Genomic DNA, 22092 nt, shown 5'->3' with positions numbered 1-22092 from the left:
GTAATGAGAGCAGACAAGGGCTTATATCATTCATCACAATAAGATGTAAATAGCAGATAAAACTTTAAGATTGGAATCAAAAGTGAGTGCAACATCCTTCGTTACCTGATCAATAAATAGAATAACCCGCAATTTGATTATTTACGCAAACGCCTTTGAGAAATCACCTTGCAAATTATACAGTTTAGACTGGATACATATTGTTTATAATAAATAACAAAAATGCCACCAAAGGTGAGTCTATAATTTTATAATGATATCGATGTTATTTTGTAGATGACCGCAAAATTAAGTAGACTTACATTTATAGTTCCATTTCATAATTTGGTTTCCGTGTAATTTGAGAGGGGGGGGGGTCTAATTTGCTTTTTTCTATTACAAAAAATGACTTTCTTTCTGAATTAAAAGGTTTTATTTGTTAAACGGACATTTTTGACTTGCCAATTAACTTTAAAGTACATTTATTTAGCTAATGATCCCGAGGCGTCGACGTGTTCTTGGAACCTAGTAAAACTAATATCTGAAAGAAAGTTCCAGGTTTAATGTAGTTTTGAAAAAGCAATATGCTGTGCATTGAATTGTATAGTTGAAAATCTCGAAACAGGCCGATGTAGCACAGATACTTGCCTCTGAAAAAAAAATACCTGTTTATATACAGGTATTTTTTTTAAATTTTAGATAAGGGCATATGCGATGTGGAATAACTTATGTGAAAGTTCTCATAATTTATAAAAGTTAAGCAAACGGGCCTCGTAGTCATACATGCAAATATTGCTAAAAAGTTTTAAGAAAAGCCGTTTCGCATTGAAGATCATTGAAGTATAGAAAGTTTTAAGCAGGAGGATCGGATGTCAAATTCTAATGGTACAAGTGTAGGGACCTGACCAATATTTGCTTCTCGTCGGTAAGGGTAGCAAGCAGTTAGGCCGAGATTGTTCGGACGCCTGACTACCTTTTGGTGGCATCAATTTCATAGGAAGCCTAGTCAGCCGCAAAATAATGATATGCTGTGAACAAGGCCGGACCACAGGCAAAATCAAGCACCAAAAATAGCGATATATATGTTCTTGACATCCGTCAGTTTCAACATTAGATGCCCTACAACTATGTTCGTCTACTATCACAGCACAAAAAAAAAGTGATTTTCTTTTTACCACAGACAAAAAAGTAATATTTAAACAATAGATTTTTACAATGATTATTTCCTTGTATAAAAATATACATATTTTATAGACAAAAGATGTAACATATCAGGATCGATTGCGCAATTCCGAGTTTTCAGTTTTCTGAAAAATGTTCACCTTTTCATGAACGTCAGTCTAGTAACTTAATTCTGCAGGACTGTGATCAAAAGTTGAAAAACGAAGGACAGCAATTAAAAATTAAAAATGAAAGAGCATCTGTAATTGTTTCATTGTTTTAAACTTTAATCTAATTGGTATTTATTAAAGTAACACAATTCGATCGAAAAAGCATGGCAAGATTTACCAATAATTGATAACTGAAGAAAGGCCGGTCGGCTTATAAGCAAAAGTTTGATAAATGATTGAAACTGTCTATTGTAGAAAAAGTACCTTTATTCTATTAAAATGATACAAATAAATTATTATAAGTACATGTATACTCGTTAGGGTGGTGAACTAAAGATTGTAACGTATGTTGTCAGACATTTTGAAACATCAGCTGACGTATAGATCTAGACAAACTATGCATTTGGAATCAAACCAAAAACATGTAAATGAGGAATTGATGTTTCTTATATCTGTTTGGATAATTACGATGTAGTAAAGGTTTCTGTTTAATGGTGCGTTAATTAGTTATGTTTGTAGGGGGAGTTGATGTACCAGATCAATTATCAATATGCCAAATGTCGTTCATAACATCTTAAAACATGTTGAGTTGCAAAACAAAAAACGCCAAATGGGACGAATTCATTTTAAATGTAGGTGTGATCATGGAAGTAATACTGAAATATTACTTCCGTGGTGTGATTGAAGAGAGCATTTTAAAAGTTATTACATTCTTTTTTTCACAATTTGGGATATAAATATATCTTTTTGTATTTTGCTTATTTTTGGAAACAGACTGAGTATATTTAGTATTCATACAGGATGCTGCCTTAAGTATATCATCTTCAGCATCTCGCCTTCATTCGTCAAATATGCCCATAGACAATCGTTTGGAAACCATAATAACTACAAACATTTGAAAACTATCAAAACCAACAGAAATATATTAAGAACGCTCTTGACCAAAATTTTGAAAATATGTACTTAAATAAAAAACATTTAAAACATTTAAAATTATCAACAAGTCAAAATAAGATCGGTCAACTTTGCCTAACGGGTTACATCCTAAGGAATATTGAAATATAATAGTAAGTAATAAGTTTGCTCCAAAGTTTGAAAACAGATAATAAACAAATGTGATATTGTATTCATCCCTGTATTCTTTAGTACTATGCATTTTTAAGGTTTGTTTTCTTTACTTTGATTCTATAACCGTGTGTTTAGAAGGAAAAGGTGGGTTTTTTTTTATTTCTTTAACGATAATATTTATTCTTGCAAAGGTTATCTGTGATGCAGATGATAAATTAGTAGTGGGAAATAATGACATCATTGTGATTGCATTCACGTGTAATTATGCATTTCTACAAGAATGTATATGCACTTTACAATAAGGGTGAATGAACAGTTTGCCTAGCATATCTGGTGCACTGACGAGGAAATTTCACAGACGGTTTATCATGAAAAATGAACAGAAGTTTTGTTTATATAGATCTATATAGCATGATGATTGAATTATGACATTGAAATTCTAAAAAAAATAATAGTCACCAGATCTTAACTTATGTTCAGGGGACTTTTTGAAATGAGTTGTTAAACACAAGTTTTCATCGGGGAAGATATGCCTACTATATGAAAAATGCACATACAGAAAGGTCCCAACTCATTTCTCATACACATACCTTGTAACAATGACAGTTTGACAATCATGATATCTTAGCAAGATCATATTCAGCTGTGCTATGGATAAAAAGAGACGAGTCAAAAAAGACAGCAAACCCTATAGTATTACGTGTTTTTTTTATGATAATGTGTGTTATGTGTTCATCACGAGACTGCTATAACACAGTTGTTATAGTAGTGTCATGTTCTCTCTTTGCCTATTCATATTGTAACTCCTGTGATCATAATTAAACATAAGTGTGTGCTTAATCTCAAAATGGAAATATATAAGATATTAGAATTTCCCATAGTATCAGATAAGTGATAGCTTTTGTCTTATTAAGCAAACCCTTGGCAAACATATTAAACGAGTGGCTGTTGTAATTAACAAGTTTTCAAAGTTTACTGATAGCTTTTTCTTATTAAGCAAACCCTTGGAAAACATATTAAACGAGTGGCTGTTCATCTGTTGTAATAAACAAGTTTTCAAGGTTAGAATTAAGATATCATGTAGTAATACAAACTTGTCCTACAATTACTACCGGCAGGGATGCTATTCTAGATTAATCATATATCCCAGAAAGTTTTCTAAAATCAACAGTTTTATCAATCTAATCAAAATATAGATCTCTTATTATTTTGATAATGATTCCAAACCAGGGGATGATCAAGGATTTGAAGAAAGGCTGGCGTAAAAAGTGTTTGTCAGTAACCATATGGGCGTGTGCCATTTAAGACGGATATTTTATGCCCGGGCATTTGGTCAGAAATTTCTATATTGACATCCACCGGACTTCCCGTTGTTTAGGACCATATAATGAGACAATCTGGCGATATGGATTCTTAAGCTTTCTATGTATATAAAAATAAAAACAGGGTACATATTTATCCATTGCTGCTTGCTTATAACATCCAGTAAGCAGGGTTTATATCAAATGAGCTGACACAAAACTGCATCTGACGAATGTATAATTAAACGGTGTTTGTTTCTATCTTGGTTTTATATGCTTGGTTCAGAGACAGTTCCATATCTCCCTGCTTTCTTGTACGTCAAGAAGTTTTTAATGACTCTTCCAATTCACAATATCTTGACATAAATTCGTATCATTTAATATCACTGCCAGTATATTCATTGACATTAATATATCACCGGTGTGCTGTTTGGTTGGAGCTTAGAAAGATTCCAAGCAATAGCTGCGGACTCTATATCCGAGGCATTTCTTGTCTTAAAATTTATAGTGATGACCTTTTTCATCTAATAGAACCATTTTTTGGAGAAAATATATAGTATTTGCTTGTATGTTGATAACATATATTTTTTTGTCATTTCAGAGGGATAAAGAATTGGAAAAACAAGCTCTTGATTGGATTGAAGCCAATTTAGGAGAACCTGTAGATAGATCTAAACCTTATGAAGATGTTCTACGAGACGGGATTGTATTATGCAAGTAAGAGTAATATTCTAATATTTTGGCGAAAATTATATACAAAAACCAAAAAAGCGGAAAATATGTGTATTGTTTATCTATGTTTCCTTCTAATTAATAGCATATAAATAATAGTGCTAAGATATAAGACTTATTTATGTTATATACTCAAAAACGCACACATTATATATAGTTTTTATATATTATTATGCATCTTTTTTATTACTTGAATGTAGTGAAATATCAATAGACAATCAATTTTATCTTGTAGATAACCTTTTTAACTCATTTGAAAAAAATATCTACGGAAATATGAAAATAGTTCCCTATGATATGGTCTTTCTAATTTTAATGCCAAATTAGAGTTTTGACCTAATTTTACGGGCTACTGAACATAGAAAATGGTAGTGCAAGTGGGGCATCCGTGTACCATGGGAACTGTTAAAATGAAAGGCTACGAATCTATAATTATTTTCACTAAATGATTAGAATAATTTTACTTATATTTATGTATTTAGTCTGATGAAGAAATTAATGCCCGGATGTATAAAGAAAATTGATACAAAGGGAGGAGGTTTTGCTTTAATGCAAAACATAGAGAGATTCCAAGAAGCTGCCAAAAAATACGGGGTACCAGTAACAGAAGTTTTCCAGACTGTTGATTTATGGGAACGAAAGAATATTCCTCAAGTTACACAATGTATATTTGCGTTAGGAAGAACGGTTAGTAAATAATAAGACATTACAATTTAAAGATACTAATTTTTTTCACGATATAGTGACACCAAGGATTTGTATAGTTCTTACTATACAAATCCTTGGTGACACAGATATTCACTTCATCTATTTTGCACACGTTAACAGTTTTTGTAATGCTTATGGTCTAAGGGAAGTCACTCTATCTTATTTCATGAGAAAGATACATTTGGATTGCAATAAAATATAGGTTTGATATAAGGATTTTCTCCAAACGAGTTGATTCCTTTAATAGTTTTGTTTTTGTTCACTGTTCTTTAGAATTTCAAAAACACAGCACAGATATTTTAGGTAATTATTTTTTTTTTCAGACACAAACTCATCCGGAGTATACAGGTCCACCACTGGGTCCAAAGATGGCAGAAAAACAACAAATAGAATTTACGGAAGAACAAATAGCAGCTGGTAAAAATGTTGTCAGTCTTCAGTACGGGAGTAACCAAGGTGCCAGCCAAGCAGGACAGAGTTTTGGAAAACAGAGAATGATAAATGATTAATAATTACAGACTTATTTACTCATTTACAATTGTCAATTCGTATTTTATTCCTAGGTTTTCCTTTATTAACTATAATTATGTATACTTTTCACGATCTTACAAGAATTATAATAAACTAGAACATTTATAAAGATTTTGGTATAATATATTTTACTGATAAAATATTACAGTTTCTCAAAAATAGTAATATTGATAATAATATAAAAAAAAAATCATGGCAATAGACTTCTTTGAAGAATATGAACAGAAATCAGATATTTGTTTTCCTTTTTTTTTATAAATTAAAAAAAAAAAAACAGCCGGAAATGTGCAATCTAGCTATATCTTATCGCGTAATTGTCAAATATAACCGTAACTCTTAATTGTTAAAAATAGGAGTCTTTAATATAAAAGTTTCAGTATTCTTTCAACTTAATATATTATATTTTTTTTCCTCTGTACTGTTAATTAAAGTTAACTTTAATTTTATGAACAATTTATGTATAGTTTTACATTATAATGCATGTTTCGTTTTTGTTTGTTAGTAAGCTAGTCAATTGTATCAAGGCACATCATATGTAGTTAATTTATTTTTTGTTTTATAAAAAGTTGAATATAATATATTCTTCTTCATTCAATTGATAGTTTCATTATCTTAGTTGTATGGTGACAAAACAACTTGAAATTTTGAGTCTTGAAATGAAGAATAGCTGCACGCACTGATTTTGCAAAGACTGTTGATACATACTGTAATTATCGATACTCGTGTACATCTATAGTACACAAAAGAGAAACACACTGGGGTGTCCTGATCCTAAACCGCGGAGAAATCCCTCAAAACAATCAGGGAGTGTGACATCAGTCTTTTGTAACAATCAGAAAATGAGTTGAGAAATCAGTCCTTCAAAACATTCGTGAATCAGTCACTCAGAACACACATAAAACAGTCCTTCAAATCACAAATTAATCAGTTCTTCATAACAATTATAAAACATTCCTTCAAAACATTCATAAAACATATGGTTGCAAATTAAAAGCATTTACACCGAGACCATTTGACGTCAAAAATAGCAACTATATTTTTCCGATAGGCCCTACGCAATGAACAAAGTCCATACCACATTGAAACTATTTGAAACCCCAAATGACATACGCAAAGAATTCAAGTGAGAATATCAATGGTTTGATGAATGAACAAACACAACAAACGAAAAGGCAAATACGATAAACAGGGGGGGGGGGGGGGAAATAACAGATGATGTCAAAAAATTTTCTAGATTAGAAATGTCTGTACCAACTCAGGAATATGGCAATTGTTTTCCATTTGTTTGAGCTTTTGATTTTTTCCGATTTGAATTTTCCTTGGAGTCTGATATTTTTGTTATTTCAAATCTCTTTTTACACGTTCCTGACTTTGGCGAGGCACATACAGAATGTGGAGGGACTAGATATGGTTGCTGTAGCTAAACACCCTTAAATTCTAGAACAGTGGTAAAACATAAGATCACATAATATATACAAACCACTTGATCAAGGATTGACTAGTCAGATCGACATACAACGCACACAAATAAACATTATCATTCAACAAGAACAATCATAACACGAAAAGATATCACTGAGTCCATTAGAACAGTCGTAAATCAGGTAATGACATTAGTTTATTAGAACAGTCACAAAACATGGAATGAAATGTATCAGTCATAAAACATAGAATAACAAACACATGTAATGAAAGTATAAAAGAGGGAATGTCATTAGACATAAAAGTAGAATGATATCATACCTGCCAACATTTCAAAATGCCCATGGGGGTTTTATGTGCGAGAAAGCTCTCATAATCATACAAAACCCTTTAAGGGACCTTCAAATTTATTTTCATGTTGTTTTTTGACTTCTATATAATTTAACAAACCAAATGCAATGGCAAATTGATTGTTTTGTTTTAAATTGTAGACAAAATTGCCTTTTCAAAATTTCCATTTTGGAGCCTTCATGGGGGAAATCCCCCACAAATAGTGACAGTTGGCAGGTATGTGATATCAGAAATAAAACATGAGAGTTCATGAGAATAGTGGTAAACCTGGATACGTCATCAGTCCGCTAGAACAGTCATTATACATGGTATGACATGAGTCATTGAGAACAGCCACAAAACAGAGTTATTATAAGCCAAACGAATATTAACAAAAATGGAAGTAAAATGAGTCCACAAGGATAAGCAGATACTGTTCAACATAGTAATGCCGTTTTATGTCATAACCAGTAATTTAATATATCAGATAGCATTACTTGTTAATTCATTTGTAAATGGGAGACACGCGTCTAATGGTCGATCAGCTTGATTTACAACGTGAAACTAGTTGCCTGCTTTCAAGGAAACTAAGGGAAAGACCATTTCAATTGAAGAGGGGTTGTGTTTTTTTTTCCTAAAACAATATGATAAGAATTTGATGAAAATAAAATCGTGGTCAAGTAATCGACAAAAAAAAAATTCTGAATCCAGATTTCCTCCATACTTGTCACGTATAGTGTTAAATTTTGAAGAAAACAAATTTGATTGGTAGCGCCCAAAAGCTGAAAAAAGTGATGCGTATTGCGTGAGAGAGAAAATCTGATTCAAGGCAAAAAAAAAACATACCCCTCACCCAGATTGAAGTTAAAGTATTGCTCTCTAATGAACTGAGGGTTCCTAATGGTAAAATTATCCCAACTATAGTTTAAAGGAGGCCTTAATAAGTGATTTAAGTGACCTTCATAAAGTGTCTGTGCCACAGGATCACGGATATCTTCAAATTGTCATATATCTTCAAACTATCGTAGCCACAATCCCGTTCCCATCTCTTCGAATGTGATATCATCGAATTTGCACTAACTTTGAGCGACACAACGGTCGTTGGCATGTGTAGCAGGATAAACGCTGATCGTTTGTAGGTAGACTGTAAGCTTGTATCTCAGTGATTGTTTAACACATTAGTTAATGTCTGCAGTATTTGTTTTTCGTAAACTATATTGTTAAATTTTAGTTTTCCATTTTAAATGTTCCACATTTTTCACGTTGACCAGGCCTTTTATGCCCGATCATATGGTATGGGATTTTCGCATTTTTTAAGACCGTGCGTACAGTTGTCTATAACTGCTTACATTTGTACTTTGGTGGGTAGTTGTCTCCTTGACACACCAAATATCCTTCATTTAAATTCTGAAATGATTACTGAAATTGTATGATTACCCTATAACTAGTGTGATGATTGACTTACTTGAAGATCTTCTTTTTCATAACTTTTTTCTGGGACTATAAAACAATATGGTCCAAGCTTCAGTTTTTGCTTTTTAAATTTTTCCTCTAACCAAGGATTTGTATAGTTACTATACAAATCTTGTCCTAACTCCTATAGTTAAAAAAAACAAAAAATGATAAGAAAAATCATTAGGAAACAACTTCATGTTGACTTATTTGTAGATCTTATTATGTATAGTTTTATTTTTTTGCTTTTTCTGTTTCTTAATTGCTATCTATTGGGGGTCTCATTGGGGGTTCCGATCCAGGATCCCGCTTACTGTTTTGTCAGATTCCCGTATCCCGCTTAGTTACACTATATACGTAAGCAATTCTCTTTTTTTTTGTCATTTCCCGGGTCCCGCAAGACCTCATTTCCCGTTTTCACGACACAATAATTTGACTTCCACGTGTCACGCTTACAAAAAATCGGCAATCCCGCGTCACGTTTAGACCCAATGAGACCACAGGTATTCGGGGCATTGACCCCCCTTTTTTGGACCTCACTAAAAAAAAATTGTTTGGTGTTTTTTTTTTAATTTATTTACAATTTTCTACAATGTATAAACATATATCAAGTCTCAACAATCCATTGCTTCTTTTTTCACTTGGGGCTCGGCGTATGGATAGTAAAAAAATTATTGTAATCGACTAGCAATGGATTGTTGAGACTTGATATATGTTTATACATTGTAGAAAATTGTAAATAAATTAAAAAAAAACACCAAACAATTTTTTTTTAGTGAGGTCCAAAAAAGGAGGGTCAATGCCCCAAATACCTGTGAATGAGACCCACTCTATTATAGTTTATTAAAAAAACTGCAAAATCATGAGAAGAACTTTTTTCAAGACATACCTATCAATCTGTCAAGACAAGCAAAAAGTTAAACTTGACAAACGTATTGCGAGGCATTTTCGATTCTCGGCTTCGATTGTTTGGATTCGACTACAGAGGTTGCGGTGCGTTCGAAAGTTCTATATAAAAAAAAAAACGGAAAATAATAAGGTCCGTTACCAGAATTAACTTTCTATTTTAGTCGATGTTGCAAAAAACATTTTATATATTATAAAAATCCTTGTAAATATCATATTTGTGATATCATTATGTTAAATTGAGAGACTTGATTATAATTCAGTTATAAATACATAATATTCTCATTGAATTTTAGACAAAAAAAAGTGTGCCAAAATTTCCTACAACCGGAAGTGAAACTCTAACTTCGCCATTTTCTGGAAGTCACGATGAGAAAGAAACAGACTTTGGAAACTCAATGACACGGCTTGACTGTTTGTCATTATATGTCGTTGATCTATTTCTATAGACCTTCTATTTTACTCAGCTGTTATATTGGTAACATTCTATATATTTAATTGAAATATCTATGTAAACCAGTAGAAATAAAAAGTAAACAAAGTCACAAGACTGTTTCAATTTTTTGGGGTTGCTGCTTGCAGAACGTCACGAATGTGGTAGAAGGCAGTAGCATGTACGAAACAAAATAATTCTCTAATCACAATTTTTTTGATAAAATGTAACTAGACCTAATATGCAAGTTTCACTTTAAAATTCTGTGTCTGTGATATTCCACACTCCGGCACCCAAGTCATTCTCTTTATTTGAAGAGGAAGATAAGTTTACAATGATAAGAGGCAGGCATTACCTGTGAAAGGGGTTAAAGTCTGTATGAATAAATTTCTTTAGTTCAAATATATTTTAACCGTGATCAGGTGATGTTATTTCAGAGATGCAACTAATCGTTGGACCTAAGGGGCAGAATTTATGCAGGTCCGGCAAAACTCGTAGCTGTGCAGGACCTGATGGCCGGCAATATTTAAGTCCGCTTGGGTCCGCCAAAACTGAAATCCCCGTCGGCCCCGGCAGAGTATTTTGTTTATAAAATTGCGATCATCTTTAATAAAAGTAAATGTCCTGTTCCCCCGCATTTTCTAACTCCGACAACCAGTATTTCCGCCCAGGAATAGTCTTTCGTTCCTTGTCCATCTCGCCCAGAACAATTCTCCGTATTTCCGTCATGTTTTTTGTTTTAGAAATTCGCTCTCTAGGAAGGAGGTCTATTAAGCATAGTTGATAAGTTCAGGAAATATGTCATGGCCGATAAAATTTGTATTTGAGTGAAAATATGGGTCTGGCAAAACTTGGTACCCTGTAGGCCCCATTGTCTGACAGGAAAAAAAACTGTTTGCATCTCTGTTATTTCGGTTTCTTTTTAAAAAAAATTTGAAGTTAAAAAAATTTTATGTTTGAAAAATAATTCATATTATGTCCCCTTTCACAGGTAATACCTGCCTCATATTAGCTGGTTTATTTCTGCTGAATGACGACCCGATCAGTTGAAGTTGGTATAATTATTTCAACTGTTCAATGGCGAACAAACAAAATTTCCAAAAAGACATAATGTTATAATTAGTACACAATTGAGAGAAATAAGAAGTTTTTAATACAAAACAGATTAATGGATTACAATTTTCTTCAGGCAGTTTTTATCACATTTTTAAGAAGTAACAAACTTATTTTGCTAAAAATTAGAATGATGTTATGTATGCTCTCGAGTCTTGAGGAAGTGATAAAAATTGTCCTTATGAAATAACATGCAACCAACTCAGTCAATGCTTCTTTGTGGTTGTTGTCCTACGATCAGCAAAACACCCATATTCCACGACCAGATCTAGATACCAATAACCCTTAAGGGCACATCACGTCAAATTTTTTCAGAAGAAAAGGGCATGGCGTCGTGCCATGCTAAATAGCTTTAGATGAAATACTTAATGATTTACTCACATATAAGACCATAGATTTCTTTGCAAATGCAGGAAAATAAAAATTTAATGATTTTGAGTTCATTAGTAGACATGGTAGACTTTGAAGATTTTTTTTACATTGATTTTTCTACTGAATCGTTTACATTTTGTGTTCAAGAAGTGATGCAATCAAATTTTACACATCATTCACTTGTTGACTTTTCTCCTCCACTCTTGGCCTTGTGTGATAAGGTGCTTGATAAGTTTTCTGTAATGTTATTTTTAATAAATATTAAATGCCAAATCAATTCTTTTAGTATCCTGTTATTTTCTTTGTAGCAATTATGATTAAAAGAGTAAAAAAATTGATGGTTTCTTTGGTGTTTTTTTGAGGACCAATTTTGATAAAACATGATGAAACCAATCGATGTTAACATTTCTTAACAGAGAATGCCAAAATTCCTAATGTATGTGTATGTCTATTGTATAACTTTCTACACCACTATTTAAACACTTAGTTACTGCAAAACCAGTTTCTTTTGTTGGAGAGAAAAAAGTGCTAGAATATTTACGTCTATTTTACATTCTTTTCTTCAGAGTCAGAAGTTGGAAGTTCATGTGATCTGTAGTAATTTAGGTATTATTATTGGTATTCATATTCCTGATATTATGTTTTTTAGTGTGTTTAAAATAGATTTTATTAAAAATAAATTAGGTTGAATGACACATATTCTTTTATTTTTAATTTTACAATTCTCATTTTAGAATTGCTGATTAACTTTACAGAAAAAAGATACTTTCCACCTAAGGAATGAGAGTACAGGCTACAGAAACTACACCAACCTACAGCATGGGAAAGAATAAAAAGCATAAGATACGCAAGACAAAAGAGGCGTCTGACTCATCAGATGATGGATCTGGTTGGTATATGTATATGGTCATAATGACCTTATCTATTGATTAGCAAAAAATAAAACCACTGAGCGTAGTATGTATAAAATCCCAATCAGTCCTTTGAAATCAGTTTCAAGTGAATTGTACAAGGACACATTTAGAATATTTGATTCTCTTTCCAGACCGAAATCAATTAAAAGTGAATTGTACAAGGACACATTAAGCATATTTGATTCTCTCTCCAGACCTTTTTTTCAAAGAAAGGTAGTTAAATGGGTATAAAGTGTTCTTGATTTTGTTTTGCATGTTTTGGTCTACACAACTGAAAAATGGAGAATCATGACAAAACATGGAGTGGTCTTCATAGAAAACTTTGATTTAATCCAAGCTGTGAATGAAAGAAGTTATTATTACTATTCAAACTAGAATTTATAACCTTTGCACAACATTAACTACATATACATGTATATTCTCCAACTGATACAAATCTCAATACTATCCTATGGTCATTATATATTTGAAAGAAGAATGTTGAAATACAAATAAAGATGCCTTTTTCAACACTGCCACAATATTTTCAATAAGATTTTTCTTTTCAGTACCTACATGTAACCATGTGAACATGTCTGTTAATTTTGCTCAGATGAAGAAGGGATTAGGTAAACAGACTTTTGGAGAATGTTTAGTAAGTAGATTATACTAGACACTTGAGAAGGATTTAATCATATATGTTTAATACAAAGTTTGAATACATGATTTATTAATTGTTGCTTTACATATGCATGCAGCTGTAAAAAAAAAGTGTGAAAATATTTAGTTGTTTTTAAAAAAAGTGGATGTCAAATTTGCATTACAAAGTAGTTCAAGAACTTATTAAATATTTCTTAGATAATGGTAAAAAATAGTATATATACAAGTAACTCATTACATTTTTATTCGCTATAATCAACTTATAGAAACCTGTCTATTTATATTGAAGACTTCATGTTGACCCATACTGTATATTCAGAAATTATTGCATGCATTTATTATTGCGATTTTGTCATTTTAGACTGAAATGAAATTTTAATTTTTACGATTTTGAGAACAATCCTGTTTAATTCATATAAAATATTTCAAAATGCGAGTTTAATTTATTGCATTTACAACTTTCACATTTTTTCGCAATAATTTGTGAATTTACAGTAGATTAATTGTTGGTTGGGTTGTTCTTTCATTGATGCATATACCTACAAATCTATATCTCTCATATTTCAATATTTATTGTATCCTAGATCCTTGTCACTATCAAGGAATTAAAATTGAGAATAGAAATTGGTAATGTCAAAGATACAACAACACAACCAAAGAGCAGACCAATGGGTCTTCAAGGCAGCGAGAAACTCCAGCACCTGGAGGTGGTCCTACATATGCATTTTAAAATTTAAAAATAGGCGATCTTAAATTTGCATTTACAAATTATCATAAAACTAGATTGTTTTTGGAAGATTAGATTTTGTTCTAAATCTTTACTAAGGCACCGGCCTCCCTAACAACATGACAGGTTAGCTACTGTTAGTGAATGTATTCACACTGAAATATAGTTCCCTATTGTTCTCATGTATGTGCACATAATACACATCTAAACTGGAAAAAATGGGTATATTATTGGAGCAGTTTATTTAAGAATGTATGTCATTAATGTGTGTTAATGTGCAGGCTTTTTTAAAAATCATTTTGATTAGGTAATTGGGTATTGATACAATACTAGTATGATTGACAACTGTCATTATCACTAAACAATCAGAGACAAGGTAAACCTTTTATTAGAATGCCCCATCTCCTAAACTGTCAATCAAATTGACCACATTACTTATCAACCTCAGTTTTACATAATTATACAGACCCTCCAATATACAGCTAGATCTTAATATTCAAATATTTGACCTCATAATTGAAAACACAAATGTATATATTAGATGTTTGATATATATAAGGATGATAGATTTATTTATTGCCTATTACTTTTGATCTACATTACATAAAATGATTCTGTAAATTATATCTGAAAGATAAATGATTAATGGATTAACAAGATCTTTAAAAAAAAAATGAAATATGAATATAAATATGAATATATAAAAGGTATTCAAGTAAGGCCTATAATTTACTTGATAAATTTCAAATAACCATCTGCATGATCTGTAATTAATCAACAATTTAGATTAGTTCTTTTTTTTTTATTATCAGGAATTGGCTTGAAGCAGTTTTGAAATGTTAAAACATTTAATTATATCAAACCATTGTTTATTAGTTTATTCCCCATCAATCATTATGTCTATTTTAGTCATTTGAATTTTTATTAGAAGTGAATGTATATTTTTGCAATCAAGAAAGAATCCACTTTTCAATAAAATAAGTTTTTTAATTTGTTTACGTTGAAAAAGTACATTTTCAATGCCCTGTGTTGAAAAATACTTTAAAAAATTGATCAAAAGGCACTCTACAACTTTTAATCTTCAATGTCATATAACCTCTTTTTCAACTTACAAAATGCCCAAAAACAACATTTTTAGATTATTTTTGTTGACACTCTAAATTTCTTAGCTGTTGGTCTAGATTTTATGTCTTACAAGGATAGTTGGTAACATTTATTAGAAGAATTTTTGATATGCATTTTTTTCTTTTTCAAACATGTTCAGAACAGGCAACATTATTTGGATAATATATAAAACTGCAGTTTAAATAAAATTGTGCAAATTAGAAGACCCATATTATTTAATTTGAGCTCATTTTATCCTCATACTGGAAAAGCACGTTTCCTTCTAAAGACCTGCTGTTAATGCAATTTTCAGCAATAGTGCTTTATTAATGTTCATTTTCCCCCAGGCCACCATTCTATGATATGAAATTATTCCAACTACTCTTCTAATCTTTCCTTTAGTGATTTCCATCACTCTGATTGTTAATGTTGCATTGTACTACATGTATGTGTAATTATACTATCAATAAAAAATCTCGACATGCAGAGAAGTTACAATAAGCATGTGTTAGAACTTTTTTTCCCCATATTATCAGTGAATATAAATGCATTTTTTACGGAATAAAATGTAATTGATTTTTTTTTTTGCAGTCATGTAATAAAGATTCAACCAGTAGCAAGCGTGGGGATAAATCATGTGATGGTATGGCTGCCAGTGCCATGACAACAGAAGATAGTCTGCTAGGAGAGATGGAACCCACCATGTGGGTGTGTTTACACTGTGGACATCAGGTATGTTTGATATTACAGTCGATTCCACTTAATTGCATACCGCTTAATAGCATAATTCGGTTAATTGCATACTTTTCTCCTGCACAAAACCATTTCCCATTCATCTAATGTTAAATTGTACGGTTATATGCATAGCCCCACAAGTGGCATTTCGGTTAATTGCATAGAAAATAATCGCTAGCTAGATATGCTTAGTTAAAACTGACGAGATTTTTGACCGGAAACAGCAATTTGGTAAGTATATTTTTCTTGAATGCATCATAATTTTTGATATTATTTCACATTTACATCTGTGTTATTTAAATAAAGTTTTAAAACAGTTTCTTTCGTGTTTATATGGTTATAAAAAAGGCCTCGATGTGTACACAGGTAAAGTTTCCCATATTCTATTTTAAGCCTCGAGGTCATAAAAATGTCAATCAGCTGATTGTTGTAAAAACACAACCATTCTATGATCTTCTATCTCAAAAGGTGTTAATTATTGATTGCATTTCAAACATTGTTCATAGATTACATTTTGGGTGTATTTTTAAAACAAAAACGCCTGCTAATAAATTATCGATCATTATCCAATGTGCAATCTCGTAATTTGGCTAGGGGTGAACTACATTTATGTTAAATATTACAGGGCATTTATATATGGTTGAAGAATTTCATACATCAATCTTTCATTTTAAATATTTTTTGAAAAGAACATTATCTTAAAATTATCATATTTTCTCACTTTCAACACTCGTGACCAGCAAATAACCCGTGCAGGGCCCCATTACCTGTTAACTGCTTTGCATATATATATACGAAACTAATGAGGTTAAAGTAACAGTCTTACATCACTGTGCAATCGGTAAATACTGCATATTAAAGGCAGTTCATTACACATTTATTGTATCAAATGTTTATGAACTGTGTAGCATTGTTCAACCGTTTGTTTTAATCAAAGCGTAACAATATAATTTGTACATCCGGGTCACAGAAACAAATCTATTTTTAGAAATTTTTTATTTTCGTATCTCAGGTAAAGGAAAAGTCGGTACATAAATAAACTAAAACTAAATGTGTTTATAAACTTTATTGAAAGAATAAAATGCATGACACTAGACAAATAACTTTTATTAGAATAAATAATCATTCAATATGTTGTAAGTGGATTATGGACGTTCATCTTTCTTCAGGATTTCCTTTACTGATCTGCACTATCGATGTTATTTGACTCCGTATTTTGGCATTTCGGATATAAGCATACTCCGCTTTATTGCATAATTTCGTCTGACAAATAGGCTATGCAAATAACCGGAATGTACTGTATATGGTGTGGATTCATTTATTGTCAGATACCAATTTTTGTGGGTTTCAAGGGTACAGGTGAACCACATATCCAAATGTTGAACGAATAAAATTAGTTCTAAATGCTTAGTTTAAACATATTTTATTTGTTCAAATACAAATTGGATAGGACACAAGTCAAACAGACTTATGAAGTCTTTTCCATTTAACATTTATAGCAATATAATACAAAAATATATGTATGAGTATGCATGTAAAGAAGGATTTATTAAATATAATACATAATGGAATTGCAATTTTTTCGGGACAAATTTTAAGCTGGGAAAATGAGCTTCAACATCTGCTAGCGATGAAATGAAACAAAAATAATTATTTAGAATGTCGCATTTCTCGTCGTCTCTATCGGCAAACTCCTCGAAACAATCATCATTAAGAATATTTTTTAATGGGGGTATGTTATTAGATCCTTTATTTGGCTTAATCAGCATCTTCATAATTTTCCAATAAGTCTTCTAAATGCTTTGTATGCATTGCTTGGTAAAACCACAAAATCTAATATCAAGGGAAACACAACTTTTCCTCAATCCACAAAAATTGGTATCCACAAAAAATAAATAAATCCACAGTAATGTGTTTTAATTAGATGAATAAACAAACAGACATGAATTTATATATAACATTAACTCTAGTTGAACTTGCTGTGATTAGATGGAGGAAGGTCACAGACAATACCTTAAAGAAAGTTTATCAAGTTAATAATGAATATAAATTGAGTTTCAAGTCAATCAAGACTGACGAAATGTTAACCTTGTTCTTGTTCAAGCATGTTAACCTTGTTCTTGTTCAAGCATTATGATCAGTTTATTTAAAAAAAAGAAGTATCAGGTAAAAGTCTCAGTTGCCTTGGTAGAATGCTCACCTTCATTACGAGGTCAAAAGGTCAATTAAAGGCTTTAATTTTTGGAGCCCTTTATAGCTTATGTTTGGTTTGAGCCAAGGCTCTGTGTTGAAGACCATACCTTGACCCATAATGGTTTACTTTTATAAATTGTGACTTGGATGAAGATTTTTCTCATTGGTACTCATACCATATTTTCTTATATCTATTTGTTCTGAATCATTAAACTTTATGTTATTTCTTCTTTTCAGGGCTGTGACAGGAACTCCCATGAGAAGCATGCACTGAAGCATTATGAAACACCAAGATCTAGTAGCCACTGTATAGTGATCAATACTTCAACATGGTCAACATGGTACGATTTTGAAATAAAAGCATCTTCTCTGTTTATATCATTCTTCATGATCTTCATGATGGAAAAATTTGTTAACAATATTATTTTCTGTTTTGTACACAAAAGGTGGTAAAACTATAAATATCTTTATGGTATTAATTTTTCCTAATAAGTTTTGGTAAATGTGGACAATTATTAAGAAATGTATTGTAAAAATAATCACAATATCAGCATACTATCATACAATATAAACAAGTAGATGTGGTATGATTGCCAATTAGACAACTCTCCACAAGAGAACAAAATGACATAGAAATTAACAACTGTAGGTCACCGTACGGCCTTCAACAATGAGCAAAGCCCATACCGCATCGTCAGCTATAAAAGGCCCTGAAATGACAACATAATACAATTCAAACGAGAAAACTAACAACCACTGAATTACAAGCATATTTTATTTGGTCCAGGTGTTTTTCATGTCAGACTCGTTTCTATTAGTTAAATTCAATTCAGGTTTTACAATTAATAAAAAAACCAAGACTTTATAGATTACCATATAATGAATATTTTAGGTGCTATAAGTGTGATGATGGTGTCCCAGTAGAGAAGAATAAGAAAATACAAGAATGTTTAGATCACCTTCGTAAGCAGTCTGGTCTGCCGCTTATAGAATCTGGTTCAGGTACAGATAAAATTCAATTTGCCTTTTCAGCATCTGATTCATGCTGGGTAATATTTTCAACAAGTATGCCAAAACACTGTATATTTTTATTGGTTTAAATTTTTTTAAATGATTGATATTCAACCCATCAGAAACTTTTTTTTCCCATTTTGGTGAACAACAATGAGATTTCCCATAGTCCTTTAGATTCTGAAAAAGGCTAATTGCTCCTTTCACAAAAAAAATGTACCACAAGAATATTTCACCAATGATGAACAAATGTAGTTGTAAGGATTTTAGCAAGATAAACATGTAGTTTGCACTTTTTTTTTATGCCCCTGCAGTAGCAGAGGGGGCATTAAGTTTTACCCGTGTCCATCTGTTCGTCTGTACATACATCCCAAAGTTGGTTTCTGTCTTCTAACTTTAGATTGCCTCAACCAAATGTTATCAAACTTTTACACAATTGTTAATACCACAAAACTCAGTTCAAGTACAAATTTAGGTAGCATCACATTTACTGTTTTTCAGTAATGTCCCTTTTTAAAGATTGCAACATTTTAAGAAGTATTGTTATTCCTTTTAGCTAAAAGAACCAGCAGTTTTGGAGCATCAGGAAGCAGTAGTGTAGAACAAGTTAAGGAAACCAGTAACAGACCTTTGACCCCTAGAGGACCAACTGCTGGTGTATGTCATAAATTGAAAGTAAGTAAATTAATGTGTGACTTGTTCAAAGTTTATTCTGCAGTATCCTTGAAGTATATGTCTTTGTTACTGCTGTTGTATAGAACCAGTTTTCATTCTAGATGATGGTTCAAAAGCAGATAGAAAAGTTGAAAATGATACTCAGAAATTCTGAAATTGTATTAGTTTCGTCCATTTCTATCTTGCTTGTAACATATATAATATGCAGTGGAATATTGTTGCATCATCAGTGGGGTGGGGCAATATTTTTGTTAATACTTGACAATACGTTTTCTTAGATTAAGCGCTTCTCATGGCTAAATGATATTTCATAGTGTTGATGGTATCCAGATGTATCTCATTTGCAAAGTATCATGCTTCTTTGACTGGGAATTTTGAATTATTCTATAAATATTAAGCTTTATTCTTATCACTCTAATTGACATTTTGTTGTTGCATTCGTGTTGTTTTTAATCCAGTATAAACTATTGCTTTATGATGTATCCACAAAAAAGCTTCACCCATTAGAAACAAAATTACAAAAAGGTTTCACCAAGAAGAAAGAAAACATGAGAATTTTTCACTAATCAAATATTCAAAAATGTTTCAGAAATCAGAAACAAATACACAAAAAAATCCACAAAGTAATTATGCTGTTTTAGTCGTTTATTAGCATTAGCTTTAATGTATTGTATCTGTTGATAAATTAAAGTATCTAATGAACTGAATTCTTTTGACAGGGCCTAAGTAATTTAGGAAATACCTGTTTCTTCAATGCAGTGATGCAAGTAAGTATTACTAGGGTTATATCTAGATTAAAATGAGACTCACTCAAATTTATCTAGAAACTGTTCCAAAATTTTATAAGGTCACTTTGTGTAGATTAAATTGTGGCCATCATCTTGGATTTCAGAACTTGATATAGGTTTTTTTTTGTTGTGTGAAATTTGTTTACTCTAATGAAGAGCTTCAATTAGTGTAATAAAATTCATCTCTATTATTTAATAATGTGGTAACATTTTTGATACCAGAATAAAAAAAAACAATCAATATATTTCTAAATTAATGCATTTGTTTGACTGGAAAAGTCTGTAAAATTATTGAATGAATATATAACAACTAAGTTAAAAACATAATTATTGCATTCAATTTTTTGTATGAATCAAGCACTTTAGGGGAAATTCTTTAAGTCACTGTAGGAATTTAAGTTGTTTTCCTGTTCTGGGACCAAAAAATTAGTTAGAAGCTTTTGAGAATCACCAAAAAGAAACAAATAGAAAAAACAGGGTATTTTTTGGATAGTTGAAAAAGTGAGCAATATTCAGGCATTCAAAGTTCAACTATAAAAAAGTTTGTAACAATGTCTATTTTGTTTTGTAGAATTTGACACAAACTCAGTCTTTAGAAAGTTTGGTACAAGAGAGAAGTAAGAAAGGAAAGTCTGTGAATATAGATAGTAAACAGCTAAGTGATACAGAGGACAGCAATGATGAGGACGAGGAGAGAAAAGGAGATATCACTGCACTTAAAGAACTGGTATAAATAAAGATTTATTTAGTGAAAAACAGAACCATTATATGGGGACGAAGTCCCCTATTACAGTAGAAAATTCAATAAAAAAAAAAATTTCCCGAAATTTTTCATTGTTCTAATGAACTCAAAATCGTTCAATTTTTTTTGTCGCGTTTTTTAATTTCCCGATCTGCGCAGAACACATAACTCTACTTCCTTCTTCCGGTCTTGTTGTCGTGAGACTTGACTGTCCCTTTGGTATCTTTCGTCCCTCTTTGATTAGTCTAGTAAAATATAGGAACTCAAGGAACACAATACCAATATTTCATTTTTAATCATTCTTTGTCTTTGGTATGAATAAACGTTAGGCCTACCTGATGCATTGCGTTTCTTTGTTTACATTGAACATGACTTCATAACTTAAATAACGTCACAAGTAAAATCCCTAACAACAGAACCAAAATCGGAAACGTTACAGTATTTCCGTATCTTTTTTTTAACAAATGTTTAAATTACAAAAAAAATAATTTAAACAAACTTCATTCCCATTCACAGGTAATGCCTGCCTCATATTAAAATCTATAGATATATATGTTCCTTTGAAAATAATTAAAACTTTGTCCCAAATTTGTGAATTTTACCCATCTTACAGTTACATTACATAGTATGTATAGACTGCCAAGGTGGTGTATTTGTAGCTTGCTAAAATGATGCATCTTCCACCTTGCAGTGGTATAGCCTTTTTGTGCTGATGCAGCATACATCAAACATCGATCATTCACCTTGGTAACTAGGATTTTTAAAACCCCAGCTCACTTATTCTGTCTATCTAGTACAAAGCAGGGTTTGTATTTATATCACATTAACATTTATTTTTTTCTGAATATGCACCTAAAAAGCCATTGGAGGAGGCTATTTCAAACCA

General features: G+C 31.5%; 2 protein-coding genes across 3 annotated transcripts in view; both read left to right on the top strand.

Moving 5' to 3' along the window:
* The first annotated feature begins 106 nt into the window (after window positions 1–106).
* On the top strand, window positions 107–6226 carry LOC143049333 (myophilin-like). The gene is made up of 4 exons (XM_076223005.1): window positions 107–234; window positions 4281–4396; window positions 4894–5098; window positions 5443–6226. The coding sequence occupies exons 1-4, from the start codon at window positions 223–225 to the stop codon at window positions 5626–5628; spliced, it is 519 nt and encodes a 172-aa protein (XP_076079120.1). The 5' UTR covers window positions 107–222; the 3' UTR covers window positions 5629–6226.
* A 3873-nt stretch (window positions 6227–10099) lies between these two features.
* LOC143048345 (ubiquitin carboxyl-terminal hydrolase 45-like) overlaps window positions 10100–22092 on the top strand; it is a 28017-nt gene continuing 16024 nt past the window's right edge. The window contains exons 1-9 of one of the 2 annotated variants that reach the window (XM_076221988.1): window positions 10100–10238; window positions 12413–12567; window positions 13141–13226; window positions 15654–15794; window positions 18228–18331; window positions 18883–18992; window positions 19558–19676; window positions 20396–20443; window positions 21036–21191. In XM_076221988.1, coding sequence (XP_076078103.1) covers window positions 12459–12567; window positions 13141–13226; window positions 15654–15794; window positions 18228–18331; window positions 18883–18992; window positions 19558–19676; window positions 20396–20443; window positions 21036–21191 — 873 coding nt within the window. In that variant the 5' untranslated portion in view covers window positions 10100–10238; window positions 12413–12458. The remainder of the gene's footprint in view (window positions 10239–12412; window positions 12568–13140; window positions 13227–15653; window positions 15795–18227; window positions 18332–18882; window positions 18993–19557; window positions 19677–20395; window positions 20444–21035; window positions 21192–22092) is intronic. The other variant, XM_076221989.1, reaches the window with a different exon arrangement.

The sequence above is a fragment of the Mytilus galloprovincialis genome, chromosome 10, assembly GCF_965363235.1.
Source record: "Mytilus galloprovincialis chromosome 10, xbMytGall1.hap1.1, whole genome shotgun sequence".
NCBI classification, from domain to species: Eukaryota; Metazoa; Mollusca; class Bivalvia; order Mytilida; family Mytilidae; genus Mytilus; species Mytilus galloprovincialis.
The sequence above is the reverse complement of the archived record's forward strand: the minus strand, read 5'-3'. Positions and strand labels throughout refer to the sequence as shown.

What these genes read in the sequence shown, in the direction of transcription:
- LOC143049333 (XM_076223005.1), top strand. An exon ending in GACGGGATTGTATTATGCAA is followed by an intron (nt 4,397 to 4,893) that starts GTAAGAGTAATA and finishes TTATGTATTTAG; the next exon opens with TCTGATGAAGAAATTAATGC. An exon ending in TATTTGCGTTAGGAAGAACG is followed by an intron (nt 5,099 to 5,442) that starts GTTAGTAAATAA and finishes TTTTTTTTTCAG; the next exon opens with ACACAAACTCATCCGGAGTA.